The sequence below is a fragment of the Balearica regulorum genome, chromosome 24 (assembly GCF_011004875.1).
Source record: "Balearica regulorum gibbericeps isolate bBalReg1 chromosome 24, bBalReg1.pri, whole genome shotgun sequence".
NCBI classification, from domain to species: Eukaryota; Metazoa; Chordata; class Aves; order Gruiformes; family Gruidae; genus Balearica; species Balearica regulorum.
In genome coordinates, this window is record NC_046207.1 from 3,996,076 (window position 1) to 4,018,883 (window position 22,808).

Here is a 22,808-nt window from a genome sequence, read left to right on the forward strand (position 1 = left end):
TTTCTAGGCTAGATGCCAGGAAAAACAGAAGCACCATCCAGCAGCCATTTGCAGCAGCAGCCCCCCCATGGCTCCTCGGCACAAGATGGCTACACCTCCAAACCAGGGGCTGAAGCTCGACCCACCTGAGCTACAAAGACCCAGGCACTCAGGACACTCCAGCCTGCACCCCGCAGGCTGCCAACGGAGAGGGCAAAAGGACAAAGCCTTCCTTCCCCAGAAGCAGGGGAAAAAGTGCAAAAAGGCTGATTTTCTTTCTTTCTTTTTTTTTTTTTTTTTTAAGGCACTGGCTGCCTTTTTCACTTACAGAACTAGTTTTAAAAAGTGCTCACAACCATTTGTTCCCATTTAAGCAAGACAGAATATTCCTTGTGAACTTCATGGGACTTCACTTTGTTCTCCTGACCTACCAGGAAAGAAGCTACCTTAAGAGATGGCAGCGACCTGAACTCTACAGAGGCACAGACGCACTCCCTACGCACAGACGTACTCCCTACACTTTAAATTGAAGAGAACCCTAGGCAAGCAAAACCCATTCCCACATTGCTCCTTTGATCCCACCAGCACACTAACCAGAGAATCTGAGTGGAACAATGCGTGCTCTTAAATACGGATTAGAGAAAGCTCTTGAATACTTTCCATACTTGGGTGCAGAGAAGGCGATGAGTACTCTAGTAATTCATTCTTGTTTACTGGCTGTCTGCACGCACGGGAACTTAATAATCATGGCAAAAGGGCTACAAAAGCATCTGCCAATAAGCAAGAAATAGCTCCTATTCCACAGCACCCCAAAGGGCAGACAGACATAGCTGCCCCTGTTCAATGCAAGGTCTTACGAAGTCAAGCAAGACCACATGAAGGAAACTGCAGTCAGTAGCTACTGCACACTAAGGAACACAAACATTAGAACCAGGCAAAAGACCAAAAGACAGAACAAGAAAGTCCCACTGAAAGCCACAAGCACGCTCATCCATCTAGCACAACCTTCCCATCCCACTGATCACAAAGCTTTAGTCTAATTTATTTTTAAGCAGAGATCAGTTGCTCTCCACAATTTCTAAGCAACATTTATGCATACAATCGGGAGAGAGTGGTGTATCACTAGAAACAAGACTGAAATCTCTGACCCTTTTAAAGACTTTCTGCTGTCAGAGCACATCTGCCATAGGACATTTAGATGTTTAGGTAGATCTGTGGTACTCCAGCACTTCTGAACGTTGCTGATCTTGGCTCAGTGTTATCCACTACCCCAATTTTACAGCCTTAGCTTTCCCATGTAAGGGTCAATACAATTTTCTAGAAGATAGTATTTCTGCATTGTCCAGGTGACATCAATTTTCTTGCTATGAAGAGCTATGAAGTCTCTGCATGTTCCAGTAACTCACCAGTGCAAGCGGAGCGCATGGAGAAAAGCAGACAGCCCTTCCATGACCAGGAGAATCGCTACTGTCAGAGTAGCGAAAGCAGCAAATATGAAGAAGAGGCCAAAGCCTCCACCCAGACTCCTCACGCTGAGGCCAACGTGGATCACCATGGTCCAGAGCACCTCCGAGAGCTCTGCCAGGAGAAAGGGGAGAAGAGGGCTCATTTCAGAGCATTCAGCAAGAACGGAGGGTTGTTACGGTTTACTTATAAAGCAAAAACTAAAGTCAAACAAAATCCCACTACAATGAGGTGAGAAAGTTAAGAAGGACAACAGCTTTTGCAGCCAAGTATGCCAGGACGTTACCTCCAACTGCTGCACACAGCGCGGGGCAGAGTCCTTGCTCAGCAGCTCTTTGTTTTATTCACGGCTTTCAACTCCACCCCTCCCTTTTAACAGAGCGCTATGCAAGCAGATGCTGGTGTTTACACTTAATTCCTCCCAGCGAACGCACACGCAGCTCTGTCCTTTTCCAGCAGTGCTTGACAGCTGAGCATCGAGAGGCTACGTGCATTCCTCCCTTTCACCTACCGCCTGCCCAGCGCGATCGGACACACGGATCCGAATCTCAATTCCGTAAGGAATACTCACGTGCATGGGCTAAGCTGAGAGCCCAGAGCCTCAGGTAGGATGCAGTGTTTGAAATGCACCCCAGGCAATATTCAATGGTGTGGATAGCCTGGTACACCACAGTATCGCCGAAGTCAAACTGCAAAGAGAACACAGAAAATGGAGAGCCGCGAGCCTTGCAAGCAGCCAGGGTTGGCCGACCGGGGAAAACAAGCACGCTACCTGGTGCTATTACCAAGGACATCATGTTTGAAGTTAGACACTGATACTGTCTTCTCCTGGCTTAGCACGTCAGTTTTATAAATGAAAAATGAATTGTCTTGCTAGCTTTTGTAGAACGACAGTTCGCTGCTGCGGGTTGAATATTATTGTTTTCACATTCTAGCATATGAAAGTACAGTATTTCAAATTCAGCTATGGACTTTGCCAGGAAAAGACTGTTCAGCAACAAGATGGTATTCATATGAGTCCACCAGTAATCGGTACGTACCGCTACAAAAAAGGAGACAGTATTCCAAGTCGATACTGTGTTTGTACCTTTGCTACAGGATCAATAAGAGCACTTTGCAAGATATGAACTTGCCCTTTTTGAGAGCAAAAATAACACATAAAGCAATCTTGAAAAAGTCACATCTGTGCACCGTTCATTGGCAAAGTCTCTGTGTCTTGGTAATTTTTTTAAATAATAAAAGAAGAACTTATAAGGAAGCCTGCCATGTAGGAGAGTTTCTTATTTTGCAGCTTGGGAAAGCATTCCCTACGTTTTGGATTTAATCCACGCTTCAGAAACTGCTCATATTTAAGTGAACATGATGTTTTAAATACATCAAGTGACTAATGCTCTAAGCATGCACAAAAAGCTATTTATATTCTTATTTCTCCCCTTGTATATCCAGGGCAATAAATATTTCAAACAATTAAGTTAAATTAGCTCTCAAAAGCCTAATGCTTTCGCCACGGAACGTGAACTGCAGAGCTCTTTTATTAAAACCTGCCCCAGCAAACAGCACCACCTCCCAGCACACACGGCAACTCAGCGTGCAGCAAATGGAATGTGACAAATATTTAAACAATGACATTTTACAGCCATGTGCAACTGCTGGAGAGAGTTGCCACTATGCTAGGGAGCGGGAGAATCAGCAGGATTGCTATGGCACAATATTTGTAGTTTTATACATTTTCTACAGGTTTAGTGATATATAGAATTAAGAGGTACACCGGCACACCGTTTCCGCCCCCCTCAATTCTAGATGGACCTATGGAGAACAGATCCCTCAGCAAGGCCACTTGCAGATCAATTTACAACAGCATCATCGTTGTGAAGCTACTCTAATTTCACAGAATTGTTATTTTTTCGTAATAAAATCAGTTACCCCATAGTGCTGAAACCTACAATCAATCCTGTATAAGTATTCCTAAAAAACCAATTTCTTTAATACTCACACTTGTTACAAGCGTTAATGAATGAGCAGTTTCTCAGAACAGAGCTTCTCTTTTACAGAAAGATACTGGTTAGTTAAGTTGTTAAACTGTATGAAACGGGACTGGTTTTGCTGTATTTGCTGACTGGCACAACCAGTATCATCCTTAAAATTGCAGATAATTTGGGAAAAAAGTATCTTTAAACAGTTTGTTGCAGTGCAGAATTACCAAAGACACAACATAAGGCAAACGAGACTTCTTCTTCAGAAGTTTAATAGCAAAAACTTTTCAGTTTCAGACTTCTAGCTTAACGGTTTTCCAGGTAAACTAAGCAAGATCTGCAGACAGGGGATAAGACAAACAAGCCGTATAGATGAAGTAATTAAAGGGCATGTATGTATGGATAATTAAAAATGGCCCGTAACATGTAAATAGCTAGATCTTTTGGAAAACAAGATGTTGTGACATAACATGTTTAATTCAGCATGTGTTTTACACCAATGGGAAATGGTCCAGATACACATGAACGCAAAGCTGGCTGTAGTCTTACCACCTCATCCTCTGTAGGCTTGAAAACATAAGTTTACATTTAGTGCGGTGTCTCGATCACAACATTAATCATGAACACATTCAATAATTCCCTCCTAAACACGACAGTAAAGCAGGAACACATCACATGCACTACAGAGGCAAAATATCGCTGGAGAACTGTTAAGAGGCATCAGAATACTCCCAAACTACGTGAGATCAACTCCTTTCTCTTCTCTACCTGAGGTAAGCCAAAGCAATTGATATTGCCCCCAAGAGCCAAAATGCATACGTAAACAAGATTTCACTGCTGCAGAAGTATGGCCCCTGGATTTTCGCTGACACTGGCGACACACGCAGCACAACTGCACTGCACTTCAGCCAGAGCATGAACTGTGTCTGCCACCCGGGAGCACTGTGCAACTCTCATTGTGCAGCCCCTAGGATGACAGTTCCTCGTGAGGGGGACAAACAGAGCCACATTTCCCTTTATATGCACACTAAACTGCTTTTTCTGGAGCCCTGGGATGACCAAGAGATAGTCTGTATGAAAACTGCTACGAAAACACTTCACTGAAAATGTTGCTATGTGGTTTTAAACAGCTTGGAAATCAGTTAAATACAGTCAAAAAGCTAGCATATTCTGCTACCGCGCGCATTGCCCTGAGAGGGAGGATGGTCAGGTGCTTACCTCTTCCCCCTCCTCGGAGTGGGTGGACAACTGGTCATGTTGAATGATCTCAGCATCCTCCTCAGTTGGTCCATTGCCCACCCGGATCCCACCAAAGTTGTGCGTTCCCTAACACATGCAGAAAAAGAAAGAGCAAAGTGTTGTTTGTGTTTTGCTGCAAGAGTGCATGTTTCTTATGACTCCGTGTGCAGCAGCAGCTCACAGAAGAAAACAAAATATTAAGGCCCAGGTTAAGCCAGCTGTACAATTCTATTTCCCAGCTTGGATGGGAAAGATGCTGATTCCTGCTAGGGCTGGGGAAAAAAAGTCTGGCTGAATGAATACTTGATGCATTTCTACAAAGTAACTGCAGCCCTAAGTAAAATAAAAGGCACATCTCTCAAGAGGACGTTTGCTGGCACTGGCGTGCAAGAGACCCAACGTTTTGCCCAGCAGCTGTTGGACAAGCACTGAAACACCACTGCTGTTGTGAATGAAACAAGTCACAAGTGGCCACTCGCAGCAGAAAGGACTGACACAAATATACACGCACACACTTGCTCCCCACCAGTGTCAGGCATACTGACACCACATGTGGGAAATCAGACTTTCCCTTACTTGGAAATGCTACGTGGTGCAAGCAGTTCCTTTTTTAGACATTTGTTCTGACATTCAACATCTGACCCTCCGCTGTAACTCCTTTCACTCCAAACAGAAAATAACCTACAAATTGAGTTGAAGCTTTGAAAGAGCCAGGAGCTCTTCTGACTTGACAACTGTAATCATTGCACAGTTAACATCTGATTTATGGCAGGCTTCCTCCTCTGTACCGTCTTACCACCAAGAAAGGATGCACAAACCTGTTGATCATCCGACAGCGCCCTCACGCAGAGCTTATATGCCTCAAGAACGAAGGCCTAATGTGGACATCACTGCCTTTGGATTTCCGCTCAGCAAGCGGCACTGTGCCCTGCACGGCAGGATTTCTATCTCCCTCCAGATGCTCCGAAGACAGAAAACGCTCATGACTGATCTAAGAGACTATAAATTAAGACCTGCAAGTCCGACCCACCTAGAGAGGCAAACTGAAACGCCGCAAATGGGAAGAAAAGCTCTGCGTTCAGCTTTAGCATGGCACTGGGGTCATCTGTGACACGGAGCGTGAACGGACTAACTCGACACACTAAGACTTTGGAAGTTTCGGGATGACTGGGCACACCAAGGAGGCTTAAGATCCCGTGACCTGTCTGCTCATCTCTCTGGCATATCAGTGGAACGGCTGCTCGATGTTTTTTCAATTGATTTGCTCTTAGAAGCCTACTTTTATTTTAGGCTGAACTATAAATTTGCCCAAAATGCCAGATTTTGTCTGGTTTTTAAAAACAAATTACGTAGATGTTTATGCTCTGAAAATAGAAATAAAATGAAAAAATAAATTTGCAAGTAAGACAATGCTTTTATTAGGATTTTCAGCACCTTTGAAACACTACAAGTTACTGATGTACCAGTATTCTATTTATATATTTCTAGCCTGTGTGAACTTGCACTTTTGCAGCTTTTCCCTCACACTCAACTTGTATCTGTTCTCTGTAAAGTGTCCAATCTAAACATGGCTCCAACAGTATAATGTAATTGTTTACATTATACTTCTAACCGCACCTCATACAAAGACCTTCCCTCACAGCTTCTTGTATTGAGATGAACTTAATACGCTGGATGGATTACGCACAAAAGATCCATTTAAATTTCTGACATTTCTGTGAGGCTATTTAAAAAGTCATGATAGAAACACTGGCCGACAGCTAAAAAGTGCCTCAAAGTACCTTTGACGTGCAGAGTGCACAGTGTGCTTCACGTAGTTTGTGAGATTTACGCTGCCTAGTTAGACAGGCAGCATTCACAACTGAAAACAAGGTGAAATATGCGGTACTGGGGAAGGGACCAAGTTCTGGGAGCTGTTGCAAGCTTCGCTCTGCCAGAAAGCTTTGGCAGTAAAGTGCCGTCTATAGGTTTGGACACAAATAAGTAGAAACAACTGCTACCGAGAGGCTTATTTGTGCACAACTATCTTATAATAGTTTCAAGCCAAAGTGTCTACAAGGGCATGGGTGTCAAAAATCCAGCAGCTACTGAGATGAAGTTGTTGGGAGGCCATCACACAAACATGATGTTTGGGAACACATAATGCAAACAGAAACGCTTCACTGAGAAGAATCCTAATCTATCTTAAACAAATACGCAAGAAAAGGAAAAAAGGGGAACTTAACCTGGGGGGATGAGGTAGCAAGGTATTCTTGTGCTGCTCTGCAGGTTTTGATCTCAGCAGCACTCCTGCAAAGAAGTGTCTCTGCATTCTGTGCACACATAACTATTATCCTTCAGCCTGGTAGTTCTTCCAGAATGTATCAGTTTTGCTGAACTTTGCTCTTTCCAAGAGAAAGTGTTTTTCACCCTAAAGGTGCAGTTGTCATTCACTTATGAAATTCAGATACATTCCATGCTCTCTTGATCATTAGATAGAAAGCCAACTCCCATCTTTAAATCCATCAGGTGATTTTTAAATCCACTCACTGTTGCAGCCGCTGCTGCCTCTAGTGCCTGCTCGTTCGGGACTGTGCTGACTTGGGCCTCCACGGGTTGCCCTTCCTGATAGTGAATGGAAGAAAAGAAAGGGAGGAGGAAGAAAACAAAAAGAGAAAGGGAGACGAATGGAGGGGACATGGGAGGATGAAAGATGGTCAGAGAAGGGAGAGGGAGTGTCTTTAACTGAACTGATCTTTGACTCACTTAACATCCTAAAAGCTGTCTGCCATACATGCAGGGAGAATTTTCAAGTATCCTCAGTGCACGTGTGCCAGGTTCCTGCACGTTATATAAAGATACTTTACGATACAGTTGGAAACCTAGAGAGTACCCCAGAAGACAACCTCTCACAAAATGACTGCATAAGTCTATTTTTTTTCCTTTTAATTGTTATTTTTTTCCATCCAAACTGCTTTAACAAAGATGGCTGATAAGTCTGCCAGCCAATTAAGCTTACATCTCTGCTTTTACATTGTCAGCCTAGCGAAGGCACAGAAGTGCATCCAGCAACTAGTAAGACAGTGTTCCTAAACCAGCTGACAAAGCTCAAGCCAGATACATTGTTTTTATCATGACCAATATACGGGGTTTTTAAAAGCAGATTTGATGCTGGATCCAGATCTGAGAAGCAGGCAGGCAATACTTTGTCTCCAGTAAAACCCACCTGCCTTCATACCTAGAAACATGCAAAAACGTTTTACAGGTCACAGTGCAGTGTGAACCTACGCATCCAAGACCAAGACGGAGAAAACAGCTTTTCAACCAGAATTAGTTTTCATATTGAAATATAAAAGATAGTCACCCACCAAGTGCTTTCTCCTCAAATACTGATGGCGAAGGACCAGGGGTTTAGCTACCAGCATCCACGGCACACACAGTAATGCCACCACCACGAGGAAACACTGGAGCCCTTGCTGTAAAAGAAACAAGTCTCAGATGATTTAGTGGCAGCCCGTGCTCAAACACACACACAAAACCAAGGGAGAGCTCTTATGGAGCACTGAACGACTGAATTCCCAGAGTACGTGGACGCTTCACTCTCTCTCTCTTCCTGGAACAGCAAGATGTGCTGTACCTAACACCTGCTTGCAGCTGCCCCATCTGACGGTACACAGCACGTAATGCTGATACTGATTTAGATTAAAGGAAAAATCCAAAAGGTTCTGCAGGGAATGACAGTTTGGCAGAGGACTGATAGCACAGGGATGAAATGCCGTAAGTGTCTTAGAGGCACCGCACTGCAGAGGCAGGACAATATTCCTAATCACCTTCCACTATTGGTCTGGATCCAAATGTTCTGGAGCCACAAGTGACTGATGTTCAGACTGATACAAATCCCCGGTACAGGGATTATTCCTTTCTTCGTCAACAATACATAACGTCAGGCTTTGGAAATGACGTCACATTTCCTCTATCACAGAGAAAAATAGTTTCACACTTGATTTCACAATTATTATAAGGTCAATGAAAGACTAATATCATGAAGGATCTCTGATCTTATTCTAGCAAGAGCACGCACCTGCCCTTTATAAAGCATCTTATTACTTGTATCACCATAGGAGAAGAGAAACATGTTGATAAAGTGTATTAAAAGGCTTGGTGCATCCTTTGACGTGTGAGCATCGTAGGCTGTCCATTTGTAGAAAATGAGAATAACAAGGTATCCAAACAGTGATGACATGAAAATCATTTCTGGAATAAATCCAAGGTATATGTTCAGTGGCTTCTTAAAATAGCTACAGGGAAAAAAAGAAAAAAAAAAGAAAAAAAAAGAAAGAGTTCTTTGGAACAAAACTGCAGGGGCTCAGCATTTCAACAATAGCTGGGACTTAAATACTACTTCACATGCAGAGTTCTACATATGCAGGCAGAAACAACTGTACTACACCCTTCAATCAGAAGTTAAAGTCTTGAGAGGCTCCTGATCTTAAACTAATACACGCATTACACCCAGAGAGGTTCCGCCCCATGAGAAAAACAGAACAAAGTGCTTACATGTGGTTGAGAAGACTCAACGTGACACCGAAGAGCATGTGGATAATGCCAAGAATCACAGACATTTTCATCTTAAACGAATTGAGGAAGGCCAGCTTATTGCTGGCAATATTCCAAATCTGTGAAAAACAACACTGAGTCAGCAGCCAAACACCGAGTAAAAGAAAAACAGAGGAAAATGAAAATGTTCACTTTAAGCTAAACAGTATTAACCATCCAGGAAGCGTTAGGCTGTAAGTAGGGTTTTTTTAAAGAAGTGTTTGTCACACAGATATCTTTTGGGGAAATGAGCAGACAACCTTTTTCTGCTTGGAACACTGTCTTACAGCAACTGATCCCACCATCTGAGCAGGAATCAGACCTTGCTTGTTTTTATGGTAGGCAAAATTTGCAGGAAAAAGGGGGCTGTATCCTCGACAGAAAAAAATATGATTTTCCATTTAAATGAACAACTACACATCATTCTGATTTTCTGCACTTCCTCTTTAATGTGGAACACACGTAAGTTTTGTTTAAAATATCTTAAGCAGCGTTAGGAGCAGCGTTATTGATGAGGGCAGATATAAAGTGACAGATTACTCGAAACTTAGGTTTCTGAGACTGACTGGAAAAAAAAAAAAAGAGATAAATAACTTTACTCAAGGTAAAAAAAGGAACTTCGTAAAGTGATTTGCAAGTCTAACAAAATTTGATTAAAAAGCTGCAGCTTAGAAAGGATGAGGAAGAAACCTTTAATGGACCTGAAACCAAGTATCTCTGTCCCAAATCCAGCATCTCAATAGGAACAAAATTAATTTTATTGTTCGGGAGCATTTCCAACATCGATAAACAGTTTGCTAAGGGAATGGCTCGGGTGTGGAAATCTTTCACAATGAACTGGACAGGCACTTTTCTTTCTGTTGACACAGAGGACGTTCTTAAAGGGCAGTAGAGGAAGGAAAAGCTCTTACGGGGTCAATGCCAAAGGGGTAGGGTCCACCGAACACCCCTGGAATAGCAGGGTTCAGCTGAAGCAGAGGAGTTGTCTCAAGCAAGGCATCTCTGTTTGGGTATAAGTAGGTTACACAAACATTAACACAAGCAACACTGTCCTCTTTCTGTAAGAGCTACCAACATTCTTCCCTTGTGAGAGCAAGGAATATCTCAAATTGAGATAACTTTAAGGTTCCTGTGTGGTCCTAGATATTTTCCAAATGAAATCTAAACCTGTCTCTTGACCTGTCAGTCAATGTCACAAGGGAGAAAGATGCAGAGGACAGTAATCCTGCTATGTCTATGAGGAGAAAGGTGCTAAACTGCATCCTTACAAGTTTTCTGGAGGAAAAAAAAAAGCTGGTTTGAAACTCGATAGATATCACATTTACACCTCTCTTCCAATTCTACTTGAGCCTGAGTTCAGAAGTTTTTGTCTTCCGGAGCTGGGAGGACAATGGGGAAAGATAAGTCACCTGCTTATCACTGTCACTCTTTATCTAGTTACTAACTGTTTACTCACGACCAATTGCCTTTTGAAAACATGGGCCGGACACTCCATGATGAACCGAACATATTAAGAGACTTGGAGAAGCAGTCATTGTAGATGAGGCCTGTGTAAGTGGAGAACAGTCCCATCAGCAGAATGATGTAGCGACCACTAAAAACCATGTTGAACATCTAGTACAAAAAAAACAAAAAACAAAAAGGAACAAATAAAGTCGATGAGAACAGGGAAGGTCTCTCAAAGATGAAACAGTAAAATCAGTCAGCTGCAGGACAAACAGTATTGGCCATATGGACTAAAAAGCCCAAAGTCTCTATTTCCCCACAGCAGGGATTAAGGGCACTGCAGAACAGAATTTGAACACAGAGGATAAACAGGCAGCGTGACTGTCCACAGAGAATCTGGGATTCGCTGAGGAGGATGAATTGCACTCCACACGGTGATGCAAAGCCCCAGCTGGCAGCACTAGTTTGGAACTAGGCAGTGCAGACCCTGTCCAGCTTTCTCCACGCTCTGTCAATGTATCTTAACTCTGGTTCACCTCCTGTCGACCTACGCCCTGAGCAAGTGAAATCCACTTAGATCAGCAAATAGGAAAAATCTTGGAGATATGATATACGCATACAGAAATTAGTTTTGCAGTAACTGAACCCCTTTATGATCCACCCATGTTCTGGGTGACTTGTTTACAACAGCTTATCTACACTTGATAAACAATTTCCTTCAAACAACTGAAAGGAATAATTTCCTATGAACATCTGAAAGGAAAACCAAAGGAACTCACTGCTGTTATGAAATGACAGTGGTGGTCTACAAGCTTCTCTCTCTGTCTTGCACTTTACAAATTTCAAACATGAAGAGAAATGGGCATTTTCAACTCAAGGGGGGAAGGATGTGAGTAAACGAAGCTGCAACTCTTTGTTTTAAATGCAAAGCTCAGCATAACCTGCCACTTTACCTCATTGTCACTCTTCTGTGACAGAATACGACTTTCCCTAAGCACCATCCAGACAGCAATCAGAGTCATCAGGATTCCGTGGCCAAAATCTCCAAACATCACAGCAAACAGAAATGGGAAGGTAATGATCGTATATGGTGCTGTAAGAGAAAAGATGATACCCCTAGTGCACTGTGTTTGAGTAGGCCCAGATTTACCACAGCACAATTTATGCAATTCAGCAATATAATTCCCAAGCTTCTCCTCTGCTTCTGAAAGGTGTTAAGTATTCTATTAGAGATTTTCACACAGGACAGACAATACAGAGAAACACCATGACTAAAAAATTGAGATAGATGTCTTGGACTTTTATAAGTATGAATTTACCTGGATTTATCTCCCGATATGTTCCAATGCCGTAAGCATCAACAATGTTTTGAAAGCCAGAAGTAAACTTGTTAGTTTTGTTGTATGTTGGTGGGGTCTGGTTGGTTTGCATCCTGTTTAAAATAGATGGGACAGTGGATCCGCTGTGCTCCTTTTTAAAAAAAAAAAAAAAAAAAAAGATTAGATCAGCCACCCTCAGAGCACAGGAGTACAGAGTACAACACTACTTTCTCATTAGCATTTGGAAAACTACAAGCTTGCATTTCTGTAGTGTGCTTGCACGATGAGAAATATAGTTGAGCAGCTGAGGAAGGCTGCCAAGTTTCCACTGCTCTCCACTTTGTATAGCAGGAGGAGAAGCACTTGTAGTAAGGATGAACAGTGCCTGATTACAACAGACAAGAAAACTCATGCAAGAGTTTGTTTGCTTTTTAAAACAGCAAGTGAAAGGACTTCCAGACACCCAACTATTCTGATCAGAGGGCAAGCTTGCAAATGTGTTGGATGGGTCCTTTGACTAAGTTCCACTGTATATCCAAACAGCAGGACTACAAAGCACTGCCAGGTTAACTAAACGTACCAAAGGACTCAAACACAGGACTTAAAAGCTTTACACAATGTATTCGTTACGAAGTTTATCTATAAGCCACAATTCCTGCATGGTAAATAAACTGTCCTCTGTGAGGACTCTGAAAACCATCCCTTTGGGCTGTTTGAATGAGACTCGCAGTTCGGAAAAATCAATTAATCCATGCTGCGTTTGCCGACAGTTGCTAGTCTGCTTGAACAGGAGCAGACAGGAGCAGTAGAGCGGTTACTCACAGTCCCTCTCCTGAGAGCAAACTGGATAGAATCAAGGTCAGCAACAGGACACCAGACTTCAGCAATCAAGCACTTCTGTGTCACATCAATATTGCACAGATTCAGGGTATGGTAGATGGCCTTCATCTTGCGTACTTTGATGAACCAGACACGGATATTTTTAGCGGCTGCCTGCAAAACCCTTTGGCGATGATCCTCTGTTTGGTTCAGCACCTTTCATGGAGAAGTAGGATAAAGATGAGGCAAAAATCACTGACCAAAACTCGAAGCATACAGAAGTGCACAGAGAAATCAGGCTGACCAACAAGACAGCCTTACCCCCCTGAGGATGGATGGATGAGCCCTCTCCCCCATCCCATGCCCAAGACTGCCACATCCCTGCAATATATGCTTTAGTCTCTGTATTAATTAGTTCTGCTAAAAGGTTTTAAGGTTTCTTTCCAGAGATTCTTTTTGACTACTTTCCTCCTCCAACTCCAAGGTCAGTGGATATTTCAAACAATGAACTGTTCAGAGATTACAGAGAACACTTTTTCCTCCACCCAAGTTAGAAGAACAGAGAAGAGTTCTACAAGTGAGGTGTACGTTGCCTTGAGAAAACACACAAAGATTACAACAAAAGACTTTTTTACTGAAGGGAAAAAGGAGAAAGTGTTTTCTACTGAGGGTGTTTTCCAACTGGAACATATTTAATTCATGCCAAGTCAGATTTCCAGACTGGAAAGTCTTAGACTCAAGGGAAAGTGAGGGCACAGGGCACATGCAGCTTTGAATCCTACTAGATAAATTACTTCTGAGTTCTTGTCTACTTTAAAATTGCTAAACAGCTGCACTACACAACTCCCAGCTTGAAACAGTTTCTGTATCAAATAAGCAGTTCAGATTCAACCGATTTTCCTTTTAGTTTCTGAACCTTTCCTATTTTTTGTCTCAAATCCCTTAGATTTTTCTGCATTATAACATACTGCCTTTCTTTCCTTGAAGCAAGCATCAAATATTTCAGAGCTGGCACCAGTAGATTTGTGTGCTGATTATTTTTTACCAACACTCAGGCTGCTGCACAAGAGATTAGTTGTAAAGCAGAAGCTCTTCAGGGCAGCACAACATGAAAATATGAAGACAGGCAGAAAAAAGAATAGCTAAGTTAAAGTTAGCATTGTTATCTCAACTTGGAAATAAGTTTAAATGTTTTCAAAGTTCTTGCAGATGAAGCAGGCAATTATACAAGCATGCTTTCAGAGCTGGAAAACACAGTATCTCCTTACACATGCATATTCCTCTTTGCTCTCTGGCATGCAGTTCTCTATCGATGCTGTACTTACACATACATAATTAACTGCTTAGCCCTCCAGAAAGATCAAACCACCCCAACACCCTAAACCCTGACAAATAAAACAACGGAGCAGTCTCCAAACATCTTTCTTGCAATGCTGAGCTGCTGGTCTCAGGCTACCTGGAGCTGAAAATATAGCCATCTAATAGGGCCAAAAATTCTCCTGTTTTGACAGGATCCAAAGATGTTTTCAACTCTATTACTAAAGAAAAAAGAAAAAAGGGCATTGACCCTGGTTATTTTACCATCTGAAGATCATCAATTCTGGTATTGACACCAGAAGCCATTTCCTTCCGCTCCTGCGGTGTTTCTGGGCATGGGTAGAGGGAGGCACGGAATCTGAAAGACATGCAAGCCACCTTAGTAACAAAGATGGAAAGAAGATAAACCAGTCAGGGAAATAGATGGCCGAACACAGAAATAAAGCAAGAAGCGCCTTAAGAGAAGTTTCTGATCAGCAAAGACGGCCAAGCAGTTTCAGTCTTTAAATCAAATGGGTACAGAAGCTTGCTTTAGGCCAAAACAGAAGCTGAATGCTTAAGAAAATGGAAATGGGAGAAAACCCTCCGTTCCCTGTACTGACAGGGTCTCAAAGGTGCTGAAGTTGATTAGCCATCCCAGTTCAGGGTGCTGCTATCATGCCAATGCAGCTGCTGCTAGCAGCAGGCACGCTTGGTCTCCCCTGTGAGAATATCGCCCACTGACATCCCACTAAGCCTGTCCAAGAGTTCAACACTTGAACTCCCTTGTTTTCAGGCATTCTTTAGCAAAGTAGTCATCCACTTTGAGCATTATAGGCTTGGGGAGTGGCTAGTTTGACTGTAAAATATGTCTCAGCTACTTATGATATGTTTTATTTGCTGTCAAAATATGTGCTCCTACAGTCACTGTGAAATAAGGAGTTTAAAAATATATCGATATTAACTCATGTCAATGTGTTTCACATATTTGAGAGCTGCCCAGCTGTAAGACTTTCATACCCTTCACATATCTTCTTGACTCTGTTCTTCAGCTGGTCACCTTGGAAAAAGATGATAAACACAGACTTGTGCACATAATCCCCCTAGAACAGAAGAAAGAATGCACTGTAATAGCTCAGCTATTTACAGAAATGAGCAATTTACAACAGAGGCTTAGTTTTCCTTCCTCTGAATCTGTACATATAGCACTCATATCTGCACAGTGAGTCAAGAATGTACCTTAACAACACTGAAACAGCCACAAGGAAAGCAATGTTCTCTGCCTCAGTATACAATACCTCTACTGTACTTGGGTTTACTGAAGCAAAATGTTCTAGATTATCTATTACCTATTCTAGGCAATGCAATAAACAGGAAAACCTGGGAAGACCTCCAAAAGAAGAGAGATGCAATGAAATACTTATCAGCACTTATTGCAGCCAGTTCACCTACAGAATCAAGCAAAAAGCTAAAGAATGAATGAAAATAAGATGAAACGGAGTTTAACAACTTTGAGTCTCCAGGGAGGCCAATGGCACATTCTTTGTACAGCTGTTTTTGTGTCAGTACCCGGGTCCCCTTTCCTGCATTTGTTGACAAGTTATTGTTCTACCTTACTTAGGAAATTTTAACGTAACGTTTCAAGAATGATTACATTAGGTGTAACCTCAATTTAAGGAAGCGTTGCACAATAAGAACAAAGTCTCTCCTAGCAGACAGATAATTCAACAGGTCAGCTACCAGCAGCTGGTGGGACAAGTCAGCCTTACATGAGAAACAAAGGGGCAGTGACTGAGTTTCAACTCATCTCTCTGTTAGCAAATTAAGAAAAATGAAAAGTCCACGTTCAGAGTGAATGAGCTACAGATGTTACACTGTGAGTGTCCAAAAGAGCCTCTTTCAAAGAGGATTACTACTTATTCAGAACTGCATACAGGAGTCACGCTTGTAGTTTGTGCCAGAGAAGCAGCTATGCCCTGCTGCAGCCCAAATTCTGAGTTTTCCTCCTTTTAACAGCATTCACCATGCATCCTGCTATTTTTGTTTTACTAAAACAGGAAAGCATTTGTCACTAAAGCCTCAAAGGCCGCAAGTAGGTACTGTGAGGGGACACAACACAAACGTTTGACTGCACAGAGCTCATTGAGGAATAAAGGCTTAGATCTATAAGGAAAAACCTTTCACACATTTGAGACTTTTGCTGCCATAAAGAAGAGTTCCTTTTACCGTTACAGGATCCTCCAGAGGGTTTTCAATTTCTGCTTGACGCAGGAATACGTTCCCTCGGCACACTCGCCACAGCATGCGCTCAAACATGGGGATTCGCTCACGGTTGATCACACCAGCCACAAACCTGTGAAGGTGACAGCATAAACGTAAGTTCTACGCCTAAAAGAACACATAGCCTAACACCCAAACCACTGATGGCAACTGGAGTTTAGCATCAGATTGAAAGCCACAAAAATCTTATTTTGAAATTAGTTCTTTAAGCAAAGTGGAAGGTCCTCTAAATATATAGAGATAAAAACACAACAAAACCAACTGCACTACAGCAGCATCTATGCCTTTTAACAGAATGAAATCAATCGTCTATTAAAAAAAAAAAAATTCACTGGTTAAAGGAGAAACAAATGCATTTAGGCATACAGTTTCTATGTCTGCTAGTCTTCACTTCAATAGGTTCCTGGTACCTCACACGGGAAGGATTATAGCAGTCACAGCTACCATGGGCTACGTTCAGAAGACTGATTCAAACCCCTACACCCAGCTGAAGAATTACACACATACAAAGATGGCCTGGAAGCAGCTAATGAAGAGGATATAGAACTATACGGATTTTTTTGAGTATTATGTACCCACAACAGTTACGAGTTTCAACAAAGCCCAGAATGTCTGAAAAAGCAACCAGACAAGATTTACAAAGAACAAACTAGTAAATTTTTTTTGTGCAAAGCACAGATAGGACTTGGGAAGTTAATGTACCCAGGACAAAACCAGAGACAATGGCTAGTTTTAGATCAGCCTTCATCTGTCTGTCTGCTAAGTTCCACAAATCGTTGTAGATGCCGTAGGATGAACGTAAGCCAGCAAACCCTAACACAGGACAGAGAAAGCACAAATTGCCATTACCCAAGTCGGAGCGGGGCACCTCTTCCCATCTCACTTGGTTCCAGGAGCGAAGAGGATTCCTCCAACAGGTCTGGATCCGCCATCTGCTGATGATGCAATTCAGCCTGAATTCACAAATCAATTAATATCTAATGAAACTAGTTAGTGGCATGCAGGGAACGAGGAACCAGGAGATAGTTTGGGGAGACAAAAAAAAGAAAAAAAAAAAGAAAAAAGAAAAGAAAAAGAAAGAATGAACATAAGACAGCAGGAGGAGGAGCTAGATGATAGAAAAGACAGCAAGAATCACACAAGGAAGGAAAACAAGAGGAAAAGTGGAATGGCTCAGCAAAGCTTCCCTACAAGAAAAGTCTGAAGATTGCTGCAACAGAACAAAGGGGCTGTGGTATATATAAGTCTGAAGAAAGGCAGAATTCAAAAAAATTTATCATTTTAAATACAAGTCATGTTCCCAAGAACCATCTTTTAATGGCGCAAAACAGAACGACACACCGTACTCTCATCTTTCCCTAGATCTTAAATGGAGAAAAACGTGAAGGTAGATGCTGACTCCCTCTTGCGCTCATGCAATTCCTGCATATTAATGAAGATGCAAAAGGCATTTACTAAGAGGTGCCTGGGAAACTGTACGTGCAAGTGAAGTAGCCTGGGAGTCTTGTTCTACAGAAATGGGAAGAGCAATGCTCTGGTCAGTCTCCCAGAGACAGTTTAACTGACCTTAGGGCAGCCTGCAACTTCACATGGCTGTACCCTACAACCAGTTTTGCAAGCCCTGCGTATCCTATACGTGACAGCTTTCTGCCGTACTCCAAAGCAAAGGCAATGCCTCATGCATTTTGGCATTAGGTGACGATAGTTTGACTGATTCCATGATACTTGCCACGTCAGCATAGACTCAGGGTCAGAGCTGGTAACAAAACCTGGAAGTACTGGATGTTAATTTTCTTTACTGGCTTTACAAAGTTCTCCCTCCAGGAAAAACATACAATCCATCCAGCTTAAAAACATGCTTACGGATTAAATCTATTCATTCTTCAAGGTATTTATCCTTATTCACTATATGTATTATCACCACACGCATAAGATGCATCGCTTAAGGCAGTATGATGATCTTGCTCACTTTTTGACTAGCCAGGCATTAAAATAGGACACTGATTTATACTGTCCTTCACTGCAGCTAATCTGCAGGCTAAAATTCTTGGGAATATAGCTTGTAAGTGTCAGCAATTCAAGTCAGGAAGGATGCTCAAGTCACATCCTCTTGTGCCATCATCTTCATACTTCGTACAACCCCGTGTCACAGTTATTTCTACCTCTGCAGCTTATATAATGAAATGACGAAAATTACAGTTCCTTAGCACAAACAGAGGGCCAAATTCTACCCTCTGTGGTACACAGGCGGTCTTCCCCATAGAGCTATCAAGGGAACTTGCTAAAATACACTGGAAGGTAGAGTTTGACCCTAGAACACTTAAAACGCATGCACACATACAGCGCAGCCTTGCAAAAGTCTATAGCAAATTTAATGACTCAGCCATAGTTTCTTTGTGCAATAGTTGCATCATAATTTTAGCGAAAAACTCTACAACATTTTACTTGCACTTCAAATAAAAGCATTTACAATATAGAATAAAAGTTTTTGCAAGGCTGACATCAAATGCAAATCAATTGCTTGGACACACACTTGCTTTAGCTTAGAGATGTTACAAAAGTAAGGGAGTCCTTAAATTAATTTGGAAAGCCAACACGAAGAATTTCTGATCCTTTCAACTTTAAGGCAACTTGTTGCAACATCAAAAACAGAATGAAAATTTTGCTTCATAGAGAACACAACCAAAAGGAGGAAGTTTGGTACCCCAAAACAAAACATACAGACCAAACATACCAGTGATTATTTGGTATCTAGATTTCAGGACGTTGAAAAACAGTAAGATAAAGTTACAATTTTAAGAGGCTTGTATTGTATTTATCAGTCATCAAAATATTTTCTGGGATAATTTTTGTGAGGTGCACCACATTTTAGCATAAGAAACATAAAAAAAGGACAGCACATGTGAAAACTTGAGATCTGCTTCACTTGAGAGCGTAATTCTTATAAATGCTTAATATTATCCCTGACCCCCTGGGGGCTATGTCCTTTATTCAGGACACTGTATAAAACAAAGACAAGTCCTGCTTAGAGAGGTTGAAATTACAAAACAAAGCAGCTTAGAATAAATTTGGATTAGACCAGTTTTACTAAACAAGAACTTTCTTAGGATTATTTTGCATAACAAAACCTTGTTTTTAAATGCATCTCTCAAGCGCTTTGATTTGATGATCACACCCTTTCTAGAAAGGGAACGGCACAGCAACATCAGCTCTGGTTCGGGAAGGATAATTAAAGCAGTGTTATAAGATTTAACAGAAATAAAAACCTGAGAGACTATGTGGAAACGAAAGAGCTTTCCAGCTACGATGCAGAAAAGCAAGACTCTAGGAAATTTACTTTTAATAAGAGTTTTCACCAGCTGCGAGTAAACCATCATAGTTATTGTGAAGTACTTTTTACTACATCAGATCATTCAGGATGGGAAAAACCCAAGCGTTTGCACATCAGGAATTAGAACGCGCACCTTTCATGATTAAACATTTGTAAATTGCTTACTGTACATCCAGATCAACACCTTTAATCTCAAGGCCTGAAAGAAAGGTTCAGTTTCCCTACTCTTGATTACAGTTCCGCTCTGGAATGGCTCTGGATGCTACACACAATGCCATACAATTCAAGCCCCTTCCAGTTCACGAACAGAACAAAAATAAATTTTCACAAGAACTAAAAGGGATTCATTTCACCATCAAACTTATTAACCCAGAGCCCAGACAGGAATGGCAGATGCAAAACAAACAGAAAAAAGCAGATGGTGAGAAGAGTTAGAGGAAAGAGAGACAGGGGACTGCATGCCATTAACCATTACTTTTCCAGTCTTCTTTTGCGCTCACACTCTAGGCAAAACTTTGAGAGAAATCTCTCCAGCTCATACTGTTCTTCATAAGCAAAGACAAGAAGACTGAGAAAAGGAGCATAATCATCAACATGGTATGTTGAAACAAGAAATGGCTGCTTTGACTCGAACGGTCACATGAAGAACATGTGAAAACATTTTGCCATCCTCCCTCCCCTGGTGCACACACTCCGGAGCACAGAGCAAATGCCCAGTGTGAAGAGCTTTGGATAGGAAGCCATTTCTTGTGCAACTTATTACTATGAATAACACAATCTTAATTACAAGTTATTGAAAACTTCAAGTGTTGAAGGTACTGTGCAAATGACAGCATGAGGAAAAGAAGCGTTCACCACTTTGGGATAATAAGTAGACTGCACAAGGCTCAGAAGTCCTGGGCTACCTGGGACCTCTCACCCAGCTGTTTGCTGCTTACAGTGTGAACTGAAACAGTTTTACGTTTTTAAGGCTTACATTTTACTGAACTTCACACATGCGCGGTTCAGTTTGCTTCTACATAGAGCAGTACCTTTCATTTGTTGTATTTTGGTTTATTATTACAGAAAACAGTTATCAACAGGAGCAGGAACAGATCTAAACTTTCTGTGGCCAGTTCATTTAAGTCTGACATGAGTTCCCTTTTGTGGGTGACCTGATACAGACTGTTTAGAAAATTGATTTTGATCTTTAAATTTAGTTTGACCATACTGTACTTGAACAAAAGCAGTAGGCAGCTCTCACTAGAGAGGACAGTAATTAATAAAAAAGCACACAGCACTTGCTGTACTTGGTTCTACTCAATACTGAGCAGGCGGTGACACCTTAACGCAGCTAAGTAATAGATTATCAGGTTAATGCTGTTTGTCCAAGGAGACACTTGTTAGTGAACACTCAACACTCGAAGACGAGGTTTTTTTGTATCGAAACCAACCCCATGACCAATCAACCGATCATACTAGCAGCAGTATCTATGTCAGCAGTGACTAAGACTTGTGTTGGCACGGGAACAACCTCAATGCCTGAACAGGCAGCATCCTGTGCCAAAAACCAAAAAAATTAACCGTTAGATAAACGGCCTGAAGTTTGCAGGAGCCCAGCTCTACTTGTTCACAGCCTCTGTAAACACCAGAAGCCATATTCATGAAGAACTCTTTGATCAAATCCTTGGATTAGAGGAAACAGGACACGTACTCAGCAAAAGCAAGTCCTTACCGTTCTAACAAACATACAGGAGCGCTTTGAGAAAACTCCCTAGACTTTAAGATATTTAAGCTTTACAACGAAGCACTGCCTTCTCCCATGCAGGCTTTACATCTGTGTCACAAATGACATCAGAGAAGCTCTTCTCAGGCCCAGTGAAAGAGTTGCCAGGTTCTGGCCTAACTTACCTCTGAAAACTTTAGGGTTTGATCAAAGGCTCAAATAAATAATAATAAATAAATAATCTATTACTTCAGTGGACTTTGTATTATGGCCCTAATGAGTAATCTCTATATAACATGTCAAAGGCTGAAGAGAAATCAAGCTTGGCATTCACGCCTCGCTTACAGAGAGGAATTACCATTTATCTGCATAGGTACCAAAGAAACTCTTACCCACTGAAGACAGTGCTCACTGTAGCATCAAATTTCTGGTCTGCTGATGTGCTTTAAAAACTACTGGTATCTTAATTATTTTACACAATTTTTAAACAAACCATTGCTTAACTAAAACAACCCCCAAACAACATCGTAAGAGGTAAATCATGGGTAGCTATGCGTACTGCATGAAAAATGGAAAATCATTTGAGAAGCTTTCTTAAACAAAGCATAAAAATGACCCTGCTGTCCAAAACAGCAATTAAAAATATATTTGAGAATAAAAATGGTAATCTGTGGGAGAAGAACCAGCTCCCCAAGTGTTAACCCGCCCCCGGTATTCTGACCTCATCAAAAAATTGCTGAGTTTTACGCAGTATAAATTTTAATTCTGTCAGCTCCAAGAAGTTTCTCTTCAGAGCTTCCTGGTTTGTGTTGATTTCTTTAAGCTCATTTTCAATTTTCTCAAAGTTTGCCTGCAAGATGTGAAAAGGAGAAAGAAAAAGGACTTAAAGCAATTCCATAAGTAAGTGCTCTTAAGTCTATTAAAAGAAGAAAGTAGGCAAGATGCTTTACATCCCCGCACAATTTGCATGCAATTACAGATGCGTCTCCAGTCTATGGTACGCAGATCCAGATTTGTGACATTCTTTTCAGGCAACTTGAAACCTTTCATGCTCAGCCAGTCTTTTATAGACTGGATTCATACAGTGGTCTTCAAATCATTAAAAACCCTCATAAACTTTAACACAGACCCACCGTAAACCAGGCAGTTCCAGCAGTTTTTGATTCATTTAAATGGGTGAATTTCCTTTTAAGTACTTTCACTTCTAACTGTATTGGGATAAATGCACAAGCAAAACAATGCTCATCAATCAAAAATCAAAGTGACGTGAGCTAAACTGACGTGAGCTAGCATTTCAAGTGGCAGCGGGGGGACTATCACTAATGCGCCCCTGACTCTGAACTCAGTTGGTATCTACCAGTGAGATGATTTCCCCCGGTTTC

General features: G+C 41.6%; 1 protein-coding gene across 6 annotated transcripts in view; it reads right to left on the reverse strand.

Moving 5' to 3' along the window:
* ATP6V0A1 (ATPase H+ transporting V0 subunit a1) overlaps positions 1-22,808 on the reverse strand; it is a 29,271-nt gene that overhangs the window by 5,220 nt on the left and 1,243 nt on the right. Inside the window, exons 5-22 of one of the 6 annotated variants that reach the window (XM_075775074.1) lie at positions 22,148-22,276; positions 17,240-17,343; positions 16,337-16,463; positions 15,131-15,213; positions 14,396-14,489; positions 12,818-13,030; positions 11,996-12,146; positions 11,630-11,769; positions 10,687-10,844; positions 10,142-10,232; positions 9,192-9,310; positions 8,716-8,932; positions 8,003-8,110; positions 7,185-7,259; positions 4,635-4,742; positions 3,966-3,983; positions 2,015-2,132; positions 1,386-1,557 (exon numbers count right to left, since the gene is read on the reverse strand). In XM_075775074.1, the coding sequence (XP_075631189.1) occupies positions 1,386-1,557; positions 2,015-2,132; positions 3,966-3,983; positions 4,635-4,742; positions 7,185-7,259; positions 8,003-8,110; positions 8,716-8,932; positions 9,192-9,310; positions 10,142-10,232; positions 10,687-10,844; positions 11,630-11,769; positions 11,996-12,146; positions 12,818-13,030; positions 14,396-14,489; positions 15,131-15,213; positions 16,337-16,463; positions 17,240-17,343; positions 22,148-22,276 (2,225 nt within the window). The remainder of the gene's footprint in view (positions 1-1,385; positions 1,558-2,014; positions 2,133-3,965; positions 3,984-4,634; positions 4,743-7,184; positions 7,260-8,002; positions 8,111-8,715; positions 8,933-9,191; positions 9,311-10,141; positions 10,233-10,686; positions 10,845-11,629; positions 11,770-11,995; positions 12,147-12,817; positions 13,031-14,395; positions 14,490-15,130; positions 15,214-16,336; positions 16,464-17,239; positions 17,344-22,147; positions 22,277-22,808) is intronic. The other 5 variants (XM_075775071.1, XM_075775069.1, XM_075775073.1 and 2 more) reach the window with 5 other exon arrangements.